This window comes from Rattus norvegicus, chromosome 4 (assembly GCF_021556685.1).
Source record: "Rattus norvegicus strain SHRSP/BbbUtx chromosome 4, alternate assembly SHRSP_T2T, whole genome shotgun sequence".
NCBI lineage: Eukaryota > Metazoa > Chordata > Mammalia > Rodentia > Muridae > Rattus > Rattus norvegicus.
The window spans coordinates 13905211-13923191 of NC_141537.1; the positions used below are offsets into that span (position 1 = coordinate 13905211).

At 42.6% G+C, this 17981-nt stretch overlaps 1 protein-coding gene across 7 annotated transcripts in view; it reads left to right on the forward strand.

Moving 5' to 3' along the window:
• Reln (reelin) overlaps window positions 1-17981 on the forward strand; it is a 420816-nt gene that overhangs the window by 292875 nt on the left and 109960 nt on the right. For all 7 annotated transcript variants that reach the window (XM_087655993.1, XM_087655991.1, XM_087655994.1 and 4 more), the window contains 3 exon segments: window positions 9844-10036; window positions 10787-10899; window positions 17725-17862. In XM_087655993.1, the coding sequence (XP_087512119.1) occupies window positions 9844-10036; window positions 10787-10899; window positions 17725-17862 (444 nt within the window).

Consider the following 17981-nt stretch of genomic DNA (forward strand, 5'->3'; position numbering starts at 1 on the left):
TAAGGCATGATGACAATGGGAAGTTTCCGACACCAGCGTTCTCGTCATTGGCTGGCTGAACAGAGGACATCAGTCTGTACTGCTGTGCTTATGTCCGCACTGTGAGAAGCATTCTTGAGTTTCAGAAATGAATAGATGCAATTTCGCTTAGGTACTATAAACGACCACATCTTTAAAGAGGTCAAAGTAAATTTATTGAGTAAGGTTTTGCTTATAAGAACTAGATTTGGTCCAGAGGGGAGAGGTGTGCATCAGAGAGGTTGCTGGCCACTTACTGTTCTTGGTATCTTTGTACCGGTTGTGATTTGAGGCAAGACTGGAAAGTGGTTAGGCAATCCCAGACGTGTCTTATTATAACTCAACACAGTGTGTTTACAGAACAAAGAAGGAAAACGTTCTGTGACTGCTAATAATTAAAGTAAAAATTAACACGAGGTAAGAGAAGCTGTCGTTTATGGCACTTGAAGAAAAGTAGACTTAATTGAAAAAAATTAATAGACCATGATGTAGAGAAATGTTGAAAGAAACACCTTGGTACTTCGTGGGCTTTAAGGACTCAAGTGCACTCGTGCTTCACGGCAACCACTGTGACTTCATTTTTAATTGAAACTTCCTTATATAAGTAAACCATGAGCTCTTGTCATGTTAGGTTTACAGTTTAGAAAGAGAAACGTTTTAATGTTTGACTAGAAAAATAAAAGAAAAACAGACAGGAATTCAAATTAAACTAGGAATAACAAAAGGTACGAGGGGGAAGAGGGTAGCAGTGAGTTTGTGTTGGTGGGAGAGGACATCCCGTAAAACTCAGCTTTCCTGTGAGTAAGTATCAGGTAGCATCGTCAGTCCCAGAAAATGGAGACATAAGACAAAGAGAATAGGTACACAACAGGTAGCCCCACTTAAAAATAACTGACAGGTAGTGATCAAAACTTCGTGTTCACGTCTCAAGGGAGATCTCTTTTGGTATGAGCCAGAAAATAATATTTGTTTGTATGTTTTATTGAAAGCAAGAGCTAAAGATGCTTATTCCGTGTAAATTTAATGAAGTTCATATAGTCGGATATGGTAGTGTATGTTAACCAACATACATAGCGGGCTAAGGTAGGAGGAAAATTGCTTGAGACCAGGAATTCTGGTGAGGCTGGCAGCCCAGTGAAACCTGATCTTAGTGGTTGGGTAGTGAGGGACACTAGAAAGAAGGAAAGAGTCCCTGCTGATCTTCCGAAGGATCCAGATTCAGTTCTCAGCACCAAGTTCAGATTCCTAGGGAATCTGACATACTCTTCTGGCCTCCGTGGGAGCCTGTATGTGTGTGCACATACACACAGAGAGGCACATATGTATTAGTAAAAGTAAAAATATTTTAGTAAAACAGCGAGCAGGGCTGGGGATATATAACTCAGTGACAGAGCATATGCCTGACATGTGGATGTTTATCCTCCTAAGCTGATTTACAGCCTCCACAGTAGATGAGGGAACAACTGTTCCTTTGATGTGACGGAGAGAAACCTGCAATTCATTGTTATACGATAGTCATGTGATAATGTAGCAGAATTGAATGATAATTGAAATGTTCATATATGTGTGCACGTGTGTGTATGTGTATATGCATATATGTGTGTGTGTGTGTGTGTGTGTGTGTGTGTGTGTGTGTGTGTGAACGAGACTAACTTACTGTTAAGGCATTTCTAGGCTATAGGGACCTTCTAGAAACAATAACTTGTATTGTTAAAAGATTTCCCAGCTAACCTAGGAAGCCACCATTGGAGTTAATGTTTGTGCAAACTCCTCATGGGTCTATAGGAAAACTCAGACACACAACATATGCATATGTGCACGTGCACATACACAGAGAGAGAGAGAGAGAGAGAGACAGAGAGAGACAGAGACAGAGAGAGACAGAGAGAGACAGAGACAGAGACAGAGACAGAGAGAGGGGTAGGAGGGGGAGGTTATGGGACCTTGGAAGCCTGGATCATATACTTTTAAATAACATTTAAGCCTCCTTCATTTTGTTACATTTTTATTATGTTTTAAATGTATTTAGTGAAAGTTAAGTCTTTCCCACAGATTGGTTTTCATTTCTTTATTTCACTGTACTGGACTAAATAAAATTTGTCAAAGACAAATGACTCTGTCATTGGTAAACAGAGACAAAGGAGAGGTCACATTGATACTTAGCTGAAACTTTAGGCATCCCTAATTCTCAGATCATACAGAAATATGAGTAGAGTCCTGGCTTATCAAACAGAAATAATTGAAAGGGAATCTTTCTAGGATTTTTCTTTAATTAACCTTCAACCGATAACTTACATAGAGATTTCATTATTTGGTGTTTTTTAAAGCCAGTTTGGAGTCTTTCTACAAAATCTATTAAAAGAGCATCAAATCAGCTAAAACTACCGTTGAAGGAAACCAGTCAGGATGAGGCAACTCCCAAGAGCTACATGGAGCGCTGAGTCGTGGTCCATGATTAGCCTAGGGATCGAAAGTGATAGACAAGGTGAAGACACTGGCAGCCACTTCCTGTTACTCTCAACAGCAGTGGAGAATCTGCTCAGTCCCTAAGACCTTCAGTGCCTCTAAAGGTTGCCAGTAGAATTGAGTAGGACCCTACGGGATGTGTCGGTGATTCCTAAACCAAACCCATTTGCTGGGCGTGCTCACTGTAAAGATTCCATTACAGAAAGGCTTCCATCTATTGGCAGACTAGTTTTATGCATTGAACCGTTATTGATGGCAGCACAGCCCTGTTAACGCAGGAAATGTAGCCGTCGGTGCTCAGATGAAGACAGGGAGGCCCTTTGCTTGTACTTCTTGCATGGTAAGAGAAATAGCTACAGTGAACACTAACACCATAAAAGTGCGCTAGGCAATGATAAGGCTGAGAAGGGAAGGGTGAGGGGTCTGGGTTATGGGAAAAGGGGAGTGGGGCTATCTAGAAAAGCAGTGAGGAGTATGTAAGAGGCCATGACAGCAGCTAGAGTGGGGCTCTCCCTGAATCTTTTGCCCACCTGTGATCCCATCCCCTAACTGGGCCACCTTGCTTGGACCCAACGGGAGAGGATGAGCCTAGTCCTGCAGTAAGTGTGTGTGTGTGTGTGTGTGTGTGTGTGTGTGTGTGTGTGTGTGTGTGTGTCTGTGTGTGTGTGTCTGTGTGTGTCTGTGTGTCTCTGTGTGTGTCTCTGTGTGTGTGTCTGTGTGTGTCTGTGTGTATTTGTTTGTGTGTGTATTTGTGTGTGTGTATTTGTGTGTGTGTTTGTGTGTGTGTCTGTGTGTGTGTGCATGTATGTGTGTGCCTGTGTGTGTCTGTGTGTGTGTCTGTGTCTCTGTGTGTATCTGTGTATTTGTGTGTGTGTATTTGTGTGTGTCTGTGTGTCTGTGTCTGTGTGTGTGTCTCGGTGTGTGTCTGTGTGTATTTGTGTGTGTCTCTGTGTGTGTCTGTGTGTATTTGTGTGTGTCTCTGTTTGTGTGCATGTGTGTGTGTCTGTGTGTGTCTGTGTCTGTATGTGTGTCTCTGTGTGTGTCTCTATGTGTGTGTCTGTGTGTATTTGTGTGTGTGTGTGTCTGTGTGTCTGTGTGTGTGTCTGTATGTGTGTCTCTGTGTGTGTCTCTGTGTGTGTGTCTGTGTGTATTTGTGTGAGTGTATTTGTGTGTGTGTGTGTGTGTGTGTGTGTTACCCAGGGGGACTCACCCTTCTCAGAGGAGAGGGGAGGAAAAGGCGAGAGGATCTATGTGAAGGGGTACTGGAAGGAGGGGGGCTGATGTCAGGATGTAAATTGAATTAATTAATTAACTGAAAGAATCTGTAACAAAAATGGGAAGGCAGAGGGACTCAGAAAGAGAGGCTATGAGACAAGTAGAGTCTGATCATGCAGGGGCCCCGTAGAGCAATGTGAAGTACCAGGTTCTGGTCTAGCTGCTATCAGATTCAACAAACAGTTTGAGACGGAGGTGGATCACAGTCTTAGACTTTTAAAGTAATGGTAGCTGCTGTGTAGAAAGCGGCTGTCAGAGGGGAGAGGAGAAGCGGTGAAAGTTCGCCTGGGAGACTAATAGTGCTGTTAGTACTGCATGTGCTGCAGTGGAACTTGGGGTCTGATAATGGCCGTGGACAAAGGGGTTCCTGGATCCATTTTGCAGGACATCCAGAACCTGCCTAGGAACAGATATGGTGGCTGTGTCCCAAGATTCAGGTCCTATTAACAGCAGAGGGATTGACGTTTGGAAGCCATTATCTCTCCAAACTGAGATTATCCTAGCTGTCTTCCTTTGCACTAAGAACCTAAGGATGATTTCTACTCAGCTAATTAACCATTGATCAAACCAGCGGCAAGAAGCATTTACAGTGGTGGATCAGGTCTGTGTCCTCCCTGGCTTGGTGAAATGGAAATTCGCTGAGTCGATACCATTTCTTTCTAGGCAGCACCCCTTAGTAGACCTTGGTCGTCAGGCCGCTCAGGTTCTACAGCCCCCAGCTCTTCCAGCGGCCAGTCACTCGGTCCAGTGCTTCGTCAGCAGGTCAAGCTCTTTCCTCCCTCAGTGCCTCGCCATCGGCCAGCTTGGCCCAGTCTTTGTCCAAGTCTGGAGAAAGTCCAAGAGCTGACAAATGGGTATCATCTCTAAAACAGGGCAAGGAAATTGCAAAAGCGAAATATCTATTAAACACGACACAATGCCAACTTCATTAACTGCTAAGCCTAATATTCATAAAATTTTGTGATGTTGGAAATAACATTGGAGGACAGACTCCGAAATATGATGAGAAATCACAGCCAAATGTCCACTAAATCACCTGTACCCAAAGAAGATTTAAAGGGGAAATTGCAGAAGCACATCTGAAGATGTTCTGCAAATAGAAGTATTTTATCTAATGTGAGGTACCCATGCGCATTAATACATCTGCCATGGTGTGGGTTGGAGTTGCCATGATGAAAGGTATCAGAATCGATCCTAAAAGACTTCGAATGTCTCTCATCGGTGTTCTCTGAACAGTGCATGTGACCACACACAGTTAAAGAAAAGAAGACTGTTTCCGTGCTCTTCCCTGCATTTCCCCTTCTCCTACATGCTGCACCCTCGCCCAGGGTCGTCAGGGTTGTCCACACGACGGTAATGGTAAAGGAGTAAATGTGGATCCAGCAAGTTCCTGTCTGTGCAAATTGGCTCTGAGTGCCTATAACAGTAGGCTTCTGGGCAGCCAGCAGCGGGAGATGAGCTGGAGTCGTGGGCAGAAGTGGAAGAGTTGGAAAAAACAAAGTTCTTCAAAAGAGGCAGGAAAATGGAGCAGTTGAGAGGGGCCTCTGGCAACTGTTCTACACACAGGCTCTCTCTCTCTCTCTCTCTCTCACTCTCTCTCTCTCTCTCTCTCTCTTACACACACACACAGAGACAGAGAGACAGAGACAGAGAGGGACAGAGACAGAGGCAGGTTGGATGATAGTTATGATATACCTGTCAGATATGTCTCCCTGGGGACACACACCCAAAAGTGTGTTACCATCTTCTGTGAGAGCTTATTCCAACTGTTGAACGTTTCCTTCAGAATGTGCCATGCGATGTACAAGAAAACCTCACAGACTTAATCAACATCTTCCCAACCATTTTATACCAATGAGTGCTTCTAACTTTTAAAACTGGCTGCTTTTTTTTTTAAGTGACTAAGATCATCTCCAGGCATCTAGAAGTCGGGTGAATTGCCCACAGGCCCCAGGAGAAATGGGGGAGGTGAGTTAGCTGCAGTGGAACTCTGAACAATTAAGAGAGGCACAAGAGCCACTCCCTTTGGCTCCAGTCAGTCTCCCTCTTATCAGAACATCCTGCACTATCTGCCTGTCAGTGGGCATCACCTGGCTAGAAAGAAAGTATCCGTTTATATCCAAAACATCTAACAAACCCTCAGAACTCAACTGAGAGTTTGTTCATAATTGACAAACATTAGTAATAATTGATATGTATTCTATCATATTAATATGCAAAGGTTACACGTTAGTAAAATGGAATGTTGTACATGGATGAAAAGAATAAATGACTAAAACATGTAACAAAAAAAAAAAGTATCCGTTTGAGCACGACCATTGTTCGCACTGCCTGGCAGCCTCTTTCTCTGGAGTCCCACCTCCCATCCTTCTGTGTCCTGTAATCTGAACTTATCTAATCCTTTTGGAGGAGAGGGCGATTGCTACATGTTATGCTCCGTTTGTTTACAGAGAGGTCCTTCTCTATAAAAGCTCAGTGACTAGCAGCCAAATAGCTTAAGTGACGTTCTGAGTTGATAGCAGAGCGCGTCTAACTTGGTGTGAGAGTCTATCCCTGAGTCCAGGAACTATGCTGAGAAAACAAGCTCAGGACTGGAGAAACCGGAGGACAGAAACTTCCTTTACTGCATTTTGTCATTGTGAAGATAGGCAGAGGAAAGCAGGTGGCCGGGACAAAACACCTAAAAACAGCCTGGAGCAGGTGCTAAGAACACAGGCATTCCGAAATAGCTTTAATTGCCAACATAACCCTGAAAACTCAGCTAGACAAACAAGGTGGGGGAGTTAGCCACTTAGAAACCCACAAAGATTTCTCAAACGCCCCTCTAATAAATGTGTCACAACACCTTATGTCAAGAAACCCCAGGTTTGTTCTAATGAAACCAGCTTTTCTGTAAAAATAAATAACGAGATTCAGAAATATACTGTTCGCGATAACAAGCCCAGTTGAGACAGTGGCTGAGAGGCTGTAGAGATTAACCCAGAAATATTAACAAACCAGGAAATCATGTGAATGTGCCATCTAGGACAACATGTTTGCCACATGCTGGTGGACGCAACGTGGCGGAAAACACCGTGACGCTTTTGGAACCTTAAACACGCACGAGCTGTGAACTTCTCAAGGAAATGGTGTTGGGAGAGGTGTGTTGATTGGAACAAAGAGAACAGAACCTTCCCATCCCTTACCCTCTGGCCTCCCTAGAAGCCTAGAGACCAGTAACAGAGGTGGCTTGGTTTAACAGAGGTACCTTGATAGGAGATGGGAAACCCACAGGAAGATGAAGACAGAAAGGGCTGCCACCCAGCGTGGACCACAGAGAGGTGGCCATAATGCGAGCAGAGCTTGTCAGCATTACCAAAGGAAAAGAAGGGTTTTCACAACTCAGGGTGGCTTAGATACCAAGGCTTTGCTCTCGTTCTCTGTTACTCAAAGTCACACATAAAAACAGATGCTTCTTAAAAAGCATTTCTTGATTTTGAAACACTCTTGCAAGACATCACAAATAAAGCCAAGGATCCTGATTCCCGATGTATTTTGTCCCCAGAATTCCCTGAAATGCCGATGTGGGCTGTCCTTTATATTTTAGTGCTTCCAACAGGAGCGGCTCGGTTCACTTTTCCCTTTATAAGATGACTTCAGAGTGCATCAGAGAAGCACTTCCGTAAATGGAAGGACTCCGCTCACCAAATTCCCTTCTTCCCAACCCCCAGCTGAATAAGAGCATTAGGAAGGGGAACAGCAGACCCAGTGCCCCTGGCCTTCAGCTAATCTCATGTAACTCAGAAGCAATCAAGTGAGCTTGTGCTGTGAACGGCTACTGTTACAGTGCGGCTACCCATGCTTTTCTCCCGTTACTTTGCTTCAGCTTAAGGCAGCCGAATAGATATCATTCAGTACTGTGAGGTTAGAAAGGCATTCAGTTCCAGGCTAGAACAGAAACGAGTGACTGTAGCATAAACAAAGGTAGAAGCTGATTTGCCATTTCTAGCCGTCCTGACATAGACGGCCCAGGCTGGGGAACAGTTAACAAGGCTTCTGGAGGTGCTCTCTGCCTCGCTGCTTCCAAGTCTCAGCAGAAAGGACCCCATCCACAAGGAGGCTGCAGGGTTTCCACTAGATGAGACCGGCCAGGCTAGAGAGGAAGTCTACAGGAGGAGAGGGCAAAAGGATATGAAAGGATATGGCAGCCAAGTTCCCCCTTGTCTGAGAGGAGTTGGGAGAGGGGAAACCGTGATCAGAATATATTGTGTGAAAAAAATAGTTTCAGTTTTTAAAAAAAGAAAGAAAACCACTTGAAAGCCAGATAAGCAAATCGACCCTCCTCCTCCCTGGGAAGCCAGAGTGGTGCACACAGTGTGACCATCACTGAAAGGGGCTCCTCCTCTTGCATCTAATGGGTGAAGACCCAGCAGTGCACATAGTGTGACTATGGTTGAGAGGTGGGGAGAGAAAGGAGACTGGCTTTTTACCTGCATTTGCTGCGTTTGTTCTCTGTGTCTTTCAGGGTTGCTAAAAATCTTAAACCTAACACTTTACACTTTCAGAGTGGCATGTTGTGCCTTGGGACATGTAAAAAAGTCATGGTTTTAGATCTTCCACATCACAATGTCACTACATAATGACTGAGAGCTCATGGTTTAGCAAATGGGTGTAAGAAATTTGATTTCACGTTGCAATGGTTCCTAAGGTAATCAAAAGCAGGGTTTTGGCGTCCATCAATGCTGGGTTCTCATTGAGACCTCACCATTGACCATTTACCCCCCTTTCCGTGTCCATTAAAAAGAAATAACTGTCCTCATTTCCCAGGATCACTGTAAGCAGGACTCTAGGGAAGAAAATGTAGGCTCAGTCTTAGGACTTGGTTGAGACTCAGCAAAGGATCAGCGCCATTCTTAATCACGAGCGCGCTGAAGCACTGTTTCTTAGCTCCATTGACAAGGCCAGCAGGAGCGAATACGACCTCTACTGAACATTCTAGACATTGAAGCTATTCTGTTCCCTTTCAGCATTCTCCGCTCAGGTGAAAAGTCTTAGTTTAAAAACTGTGAGACAGTACTTAGTATTCATTGTTGGAGAAAGTCTGTGTCTGATAACCTTGACTCTAAGTCCATAATGAGCTTCTAGATGAACATAGTCCACTTCTTAAAGAATGCCTTCTGAGGAAGCGCAGACGTTCTTCTGCATGCATGCGTTACCAGAGAAGATTGTCGGACGGTGCCAGGCCTGCTTCCGAGTGCAAGACACATTCGCTGGCAGGTAATCTGAGTGCAGTTGGCACTCGCGTGGCCTACAGTGACCCATGTCACTGAAGCGCGAAGGTGTCTATAGTTTAATCCTGGATAGATTACAAATCCCTTGAGTTCTTTTTTTTTTCTTCTAAAAATGATAATGACTTTGTCTTCCTTCAAACAACTTAACACTGTAGTTACAGGGTACCGATATAACAACCAAAATAATGAATTTGACTAACTTGGGGCACAAAGATTAAAAATATTACAACATTTTTAATATTGAGTTCATGAGCATTAAAAATATTTCGTGAAATCTTCCACTGCTACAACATTCTAGTCTATTTATTGTCTTTATGTACTATTTTGTGGATAACATTAATACTTAATGAATATGCTTTAAAATACTCTTATCACCTTCATCAATATTTGCAATGCAGATGGTATCTACTGGGTACCCATTCTAACGTACATACGCTTTCCCAATTCTCCCTAGGTAGGCTCTGAGATCACCTCCAACTTATAATATCAGTAATCATTTAATATTCACGTTTTTATAAAATTGCCTTTGAATTTAGAATCGTTTCATTGAGATAGATTCCAGCTGCCAAGATTAATGCAAGTGATGCATGAGTTCTCAGTGTCAGGTACATCTGGCAAACTGTATGCATTAGCGTTACTTTAAAGGTCTTCTTTGGTTTAAATTGAATTTCTTAGACTTACTGAAACCTGTTCTACAGCTCAGCTGAGTTTAAACAAGTGAAAGGAAACTGTATGAGCTGAGAACAAGAACTCACTCCATGTTCTCTGACACAGCGCCTGAAGGATTATCCAATTTCCACCTTGCTTCTTTCAGTTTTACGGGAGATTCGAAACTTGCCTCGAGCATGCGCTATGTGGAAACACAGTCCATGCAGATTGGAGCGTCCTATATGATTCAGTTCAGCCTGGTGATGGGGTGTGGCCAGAAGTACACTCCTCACATGGACAACCAGGTGAAGCTGGAGTATTCCACCAACCACGGGCTCACGTGGCACCTTGTACAAGACGTATGTATGGCTTCTCTCAAGCACGTGATCAATACCATTTCCTGTAGTTGAAAAGAAACAATATTATATAACCTTGACGCCAAGTTAGAAATCTCACAAAGAGACCACTCCCCAGTAGTATCAGATACCAAATAGAAATTAGAAATAGAAAAAGAGGAACCTAAGACTGGATGCTGTTGGTAGTGTGTTTTGAAAATTATTTCTCTAGCGCTCCTCCTCTGAAGACATGGTTCTTCTTCCACCGTGGCACGTTTCCATCTGTTCTTTTCCTATCCATGGGTAGACCATGAGATGTACCATAAGGGATGTGGTACCTCCAGGCCTCAGAAACACACAAAAAGAACTACAATCTAATTTTTAGAATAAATTTATTTTACATAACACAGACATAAACACACACACACACACACACACAAACACCAATATTCTGACAGCACAGTAAGTGCAAAGATATTATGATATGTAAGATAAATTTTATAAATGCTCATTGTAATGGATCAAAATTGATCCTCATCCATTTCTACTGGTGCTGAAGACTGAAAGATGTTTAATTCTATGATGACATCTCAGCTGTAGTTTCTTCCCAAATGTTTTTAGCTTCACAAAGGGAAAAATGATGAATTTTGTCCCTAGTACCAGAGCTAAAATCATGGCATTGGCTTTCTCGAAGGTCGTGTTCTCTTGCAGTGGGAGGTGAAGCACATGCAGTGGGCAAACAGAAGCTGAGTTTGGCTCCTTCCTCTCTTTCAGGAGTGCCTTCCCAGTATGCCAAGTTGCCAGGAATTTACATCGGCCAGCATTTACCACGCCAGTGAGTTCACACAGTGGAGAAGAGTGACCGTCATCCTTCCCCAGAAAACATGGTGAGAAACGGCGCCTTAAATGTGGCCTCGCTTCATTCTTGCTCTGGGTTAGCACGAGTGTGAAGAGAAGGTCTGCAGGCTTCTAAGATCATTTCCTCCCTACCCAGAAGCCCCCGGGACGGCTCTTACACCCAGGGTTGCAGACAGGGAAGCTAATGAGAAGTGTGAAAATGTGTTTTCCCAGTGTCAGCTGCTTCTGGCCCCGAAATTTTGTTTTTGTGGCAGAGCTACAGTGAGCCCACTTCTTTAGGCTTGACATTCAAAACAAAGCAAGCGATGCAAGGAGTCTAGGAACCACGGAGTTTGGATTGCAAATTTCTTCTCTCTCACTGCTAGCCCTACTTTTTATACCAAAAGCCTAAGGCACAGGTTCTTCTCCCAGTCACACTTTTTTATTTGTAACAATAGAAATCGTGCCTCAGAGGATGAGGCCAAAGTAAACAAGGAAGAAAGAACAGTTGAGAAGAGGAAAGAAAAAACAGTATTTTTTTTCCCCAGACATTGTTTTTTTTTCATCTTAGCATGTTCAGTCAAAACACTCAACATCTGTACCTTCATTATTATTAATAATTATTGTTGTTGTTGTCGTTGTTATTATTCAGTGCTGTGGATAAAATTTTTATTTCTTTATTTTTTCCATTTTTTTAAATTGGGTATTTCTTATTTACATTTCAAATGTTATTCCCTTTCCAGGTTTCCTGTCCATCAACCTCCTATCCCCTCCCCCTCCCCTTCTATAAGAGTGTTCCCCTCCCCACCTACCCCCTCTTACCACCACCACCCCCGACAGTCCCCTGCACTGGGGGTCCAACATTGGCAGAACCAAGGGCTTCCCCTTCCACTGGTGCCCAACAAGGCCACTCTCTGCTTCTTAAGCAGTTGGAGCCCACAGTCAGTCCATGTATAGTCTTTGGGTAGTGGTTTAGTCCCTGGAAGATCTGGTTGGTTGGCATTGCTGTTCATATGGGGTCTCGAGCCCCTTCAAGCTCTTCGAGTTCTTTCTCTAATTCCCCCCAAGGAACAAGGGGGTCCTGTTCTCAGTTCAGTGGTTTGCTGCTAGCATTCGCCTCTGTATTTGACATGCTCTGGCTGTGTCTCTCAGGAGAGATCTATCTCTGGTCCCTTTCAGCATGCACTTCTTAGCTTCATCCATCTTATCTAGTTTTGGTGGCTGTATATGTATGGGCCACATGTGGGGCAGGCTCTGAATGGCCGTTCCTTCTGTCTCTGCTCTAAACTTTTATGGATAACATTTAAAGCCTTTCCTTAGCCTCAGCTTGGACAAAGACAAAAGGCCTGGAACTAGAAACTGGATCTGAATTCTCAGTAAAGCTACTCTAGTGATCAGCCAGGCGCGTGCTCCTTACCAACGCCACCTCTTCGAGGCAGAATCCTGTCAATGTATGGACCGTTTTAATTAGTTTATGTTAAAGGTTTCTTATGGTCCTGGAATTCTAGGGTTTTCAGATATGTGGAGAAGAGAAAGTGTAAACAGGATGAGCACTGTGTTTTTCTGTGACGTCTGCTTCTGGTGCCTCTTTTATGAAGAGAAAATGACTAAACAAATTTTTCTCCATTGATTCACATACAAAAGTTAGATGCCTCACAGAGTCACAACTCCTGTTGACTGAATGCTGGTGCTGTGTGAGAATGGCGCCTTGATTGTTTTTCCAGGGCATCATTTATGTCAGTTGGAAGAAAATGCTGAAAATTTGATTTCCACGAGTTTTTTTTTAATGTCCCACTGTGAGCCATTTCCAAGATATTCTGCCGATGCTTTGTATAATAAGTTCTTGCTTTCTTTAATATTCTACTCTTTTGTGTCGACTGCTGAGAAAGTAATCAAGGTTTTTATTTAATTTCAATGACATTCCAAGCATGTATTTCAATGAAAGATCTGTAAAACAGCACTCAAACAGTCGAAGCTCTGATCACTCCGAGTGCAAGCTCCTGAGGGCTTTCTGGTCTTCATGGCTGAAAAAAAACCACTGAGTGATTTTATTCATTGGTATGTGTGGTTCAAGTTCAAAATGACAGTGCTAAGATAACACTGATAGTGTGTGGAGAGATGTCTTTTTACTCCTAGAAACGTTCTGCCCCATCATTGTCTTTGATTTTTATGTGGTGAGTGTTTGGCTGTATGTGTGTCTTTTGTGCCACATGTGTGCCTCGTGCTTTCAGAAGCCAAAGATGGCATTAGGTCCCCTGGATCTGAATTTACTGACGTGGGTGCTGGGAATCAAACCCAGGACCTCTGGAAGAGCAACCCGTGCTCCTAACCACTGAGCCATCTCTCCAGCCCTGGGCCAGCATTCTCATTTATTATAGTTTAGGTAATATCCAAAAAGTATTTTCCTATCAGAAAACAAACCAACCTTTATATATTGTCCGATGTTGTGCTACACTCACTTCTTAGTGAGTCAATCACTAAACTTAATGAATTAGTTAAGTTCATCACTGAACTTATTGTTACTAATAGTCAGGAAAGGTTAACCCTCATCCGTGTTAATTGGATACCTGACGGGGAATGTAGTGACCTGGACACTCAGGAGAGTGCCTGTCCTATGTTAGATGTCTTCATGGACTGTTAGAAATTACATGGAACTTAAATGTAAAGTGCATCAGGGAATTAAAGAAGGAGTACACTGTAACACATATATATATGTATGACAGGAAAACAGAAGAACCTCTTTGGGGCACAAAGGAGCCAAGTAAAAGAAGAAATAGGGAAGGGGAGGGTAGTGGAGGGCAATATGTGCAACAAAAACCTACATATATATATATATATATATATATACACATATATATATGTATACATATGCATACATATATGTTTGTGTGTGTAAATGCCATTTCAGAAACGTTATTTTCTATACCAAGTAAAAAAATGAATATATTATTTTCAAATAAAAAAATCATTCTTTAGGCGCATGCACTCTGTAATTCTGCTCTTCTGATTTTCTGTCAGACCTCTTGGAGGAGTGAAAATATTACTTTGGAAAACAAACAGCCTAGTATAGTACTTATTTCAGCATTCCCACTGACTCACAGTTAATCCAAATATTATTGCTACATGAAAAACGTTTTAAGCTGATTGTCGCTGTGTTTCTGAGTCCATGATGCGTAAGTCTCCACTCTAAAGACTGAACCTCCAGTCTCCTCAGCACCCCGGGTAATTTTTTTATTATGTCTATTTCAAGTCTTTGCAAGTAGCATTCCGATGGAGAATCAGGCAGATTGTTTTGAACGATGTTATGTCTCTGACCAAATCATTGTTCTGTTTTGATTCCAACACGTATGGAAATATACAGAGAACTTCAAAGCCAGCATGGTCCTTGCATTATCCCAGATACGTCGTTAGCTTTGGGAAACGCGTTCGATCGGATAACTGCCGCGTGGATAGCCGCTGGATACACCTGCTCGGCGAAATTACACTGTATAGGAGCTGAGCGTTCGCTACCCAGTGAAAATTAATTTCATTTTTACGAGGGACATTTGCATAAGAACAGGGCCTAATGAGACTCAAACAGCTGTCAGTTGCTGACTTCATAAACAAGTCAACACCTAAATCGGTGGATGAGTCGCAGAATAATTGAGCAAATGTAATTACAGGAACGCTAAAGGTGGAAAACACAATTTAGTCAGCCTTCGTTTACCTTGACTCTTAGGGGTCTAGGAGCACCGAGAAATGAGTGGATGCCACTGTGCTTTGGTCTTGAAGTTCATGAGAGGGAAAGTTGCATTAAGACCCAAGTTTTGTTGCTTTTAGAAATGTATAGTTTGACGTTGGTGTTTTAAGTGCAAGTTAATATTCTATCGTGACCTCTTCGGAGAGGCTGGATGGATGGACAGACAGATGATAGAATAGATTGGCAGACGAAATATGTGTGTGGAGGACAGCCTTGCACAGTGCGAAGTGTGCAAATCAGTGCGATCACACACCTTCTTCATGAAACCCACTGGAGATGCCCTCACACGATTAATTTTTTTCTCACTAAAAATGAATCCAATCAATATCCAACCTCTTTTTTTTTCTGACTCTTCTCCTAGTTGACATCAATATGTAGAGTACATTTAAGTGAGGTAACTTTGAACTCTCCGTGGTAAATCCCTCTTGAAGAGTTTATGAGCACACGGATCTCTTCCTTGGGATGCGCACGTGTCTCTAAGAACATAAACTGGAAACCTAAGAAGGGCTCCCATTTTAGTACTGAAGGGAGAAAGCCTTTAAAACAATATTTCCATCTGTACTATAAAGACATCTAACTATGAGAAAAGTAAAGTCCGACTAGAGGAGTCAGACTCAGACTTAAAGGGATCCTACACATCAATTGCCCGCACCTTTTATTTGAGAAATGAGGCACTAGAAGCCTCTGCCAGCCCTGAGTGCTCACTAAAGATCACAGAGCTGCTGTGCTGCAAAGCTGGGGTCCAGGGAGTCTCACCCTGCCTCCTGGAGCATTCTTCAATCTATTGACACCTCTTGTAGCCTGTTTGACTCATCTTTAGGACACTATTTTGGGCACCTATTCATTCTATTTCTGTACAAGCTATTGAGATGAGTGCTGTCCTTATATCCAGAAGACCAGGGCCTGGTCAACTGGGACTCTGAATATGACTCAGATTATAATCAATTTTAGAACAGAGCAGTCTCCTTTTCATGGTGGCATGAGTCATCACGTCCCTGAGTTTTGTTTGTCCAATTTTATAAGGCATTATACTTGTCTTAGTCACTGTTCTATTGCTATGAAGAGACGTCATGACCAAGGCAAGTCTTATCAAAGAAAGCATTTAAGTGGGGCTGGCTTACAGTTTCAGAGGGCTAGCCCATTTTCATCATAGTGGGAACATGGCTGCACACAGTCAGCCAGGGTGCTAGAGAAGTAGTTGAGAGTTCTACATCCTGATCTGCAAGCAGCAGGAAGAGAGAGGCTCTGGGACAGGTGTGAGCTTTTGAAACCTTAAAGTGCACACCCAATGGCACACTTCTTCCAACAAAGTCACATCTGTTATTCCTTATCAAGTAGTGCCACTGCTGATGACCAAGCATAGGAGTATATGGGCCTCCAGGACCATTCTTATTCAAGCCACCACAGTACTCTAGTGAGCTACTTTTGCTGAAGGCTTCTCCAAAAGGCAGTTGGTAACAGTACCATGAAAACCAAGTGGCTGTTAAGTTACAAGGGTAAGCCACTACCACAGAGATCTCTGTCTTGTTTCCATGGTAGGTACTGATATGCAAATAAACCCATTTACTTGGACGGTCCATGAACCCTGGAATCTCCTGCTACAAATAAAATCACCAACTATTATCAACAGATCATTGACGGAATAAACAAACAACAGCTTGGTCTGAATTGTAACAATCTGATGTGCACGATGGTGTGCTCAGTATGTGTAATTGGTGCAGGTTCTTACGCACCATTCAAAGACAGATCGAGTGCATCTGTACGTGTGCTAGGAGGTGCTGGGATTAACAAAGATAAACACACACAAGGATTCTGCAAACTTTATGTTATTTTGTTGTGTTGTTGTGTTATATTGTTCTGTTGTTATACTGCTGTTGTTATTGTTGTGTTGTGTTGTTATATTGCTTTTGTGTTGTTATGTTGTGTTACAATATTGTTATGTAGTTATATTGCTATTGTGTTGTACTATGTTATATTGTTGAGTTGCTATATTGTATTGTTATATTACTGTTGTGTTGCTATTGTTATGTTGTATTATGTTGTGTTGTCATATTGTTGTGTTGTTATATTGTTATTGTTGTATTGATGTATTGTGTTGTGTTGTTATATTGTTGTGTTGCTGTATTGCTGTTGTTGTGTTGTGTTGTATTGTGTTATGTTGTATTGTGTTGTGTTGTTGTGTTATTGTGTTGTTATAGTGCTGTTGTTGTGTTGCTATATTGTTGTGTTGTTACAGTACTATTGTTATGTTGTATTATATTGTTGGTGTTGTGTTGCTATTGTTGTTATTTTGTTGGATTGTATTGGATCGTTGTAATATTGTTGTGTTATGTTGTGTTATGTTGTGTTGTTATTGTTGCTATGTTGTGGTGGTGGTGGTGATGGTGGTATTTTAGCACTTTGACCAAAAGAAATGTTCCATGGATCTCTGGAAAATCCTACTCATGAAGATTTCTCTGTAAATTTTTTTAAATGTTTTCAAGCAGTCACTGACTTTAAGCCTGTTTTTATGTGACCCTCAAAGGATCTCTAGACTCTGTCCTCAATGACCTGAGGCCCCGAGGGCTTGTGCTCACCTGTCCGCTAGTTAAGGTCAGCTGGCCCATGAAACCCAAGCGAGTGTGTGTTTCAGGAATGAGCTGTCCTCACGTGCAGATGATGTCCTTTCCAGTGTGTCTTCTCTACACCAAAACTGCATGCTAAGGGTTTGCTTTATGTTCTGAACCAAATGAAAGTCTTCCAATGGTGGCTGGCGTGATTGTTTTGAGAAATTCTACTACTCTAAGTGAAATATTTTGTATTCTCATCTGTGAAAATCATGCTTTGTTGCATAGGTAGCTTTTACTTTTGAATGTTCTTTATTTCTAGAATCGAATTTTTGAGTAACAGTAGAAAGTCTGGCCTTCTACTTTTCTTTAAAATGCTGCAACTAAATTAAAATTAAAGTATAATGTGGGTAGGTCCTTTTTCAACTCTCTTTCGTGATAGAATTGCTGAACTGCAAAATAATTGAGTGAAAATTAAGTCAAAGACAAATGCTGAGAACCCGAACAGACCTTCTGGGGAGTTGGCTGTCAGAAGGTATTCTTGGTGACAAACACCGTAGTTCAACTGGTACTGCCTGCTTTGTCCCTAGGTCTGGGGCCACCCGCTTCCGTTGGAGTCAGAGCTATTACACAGCCCAGGATGAGTGGGCTTTAGACGACATTTACATTGGGCAGCAATGCCCCAACATGTGCAGTGGGCATGGCTCATGTGACCACGGCGTGTGCAGGTATGTGCTCCTGAGAGTGGGACCCACTCCTGTGTCTCAGGGTTTGTCTGTGGCTTCATCCCAGCAGTTCTTTTCCCAGTCCGCGCAAAGACTCAGGCATAACAAAATAGCCAAAAGCA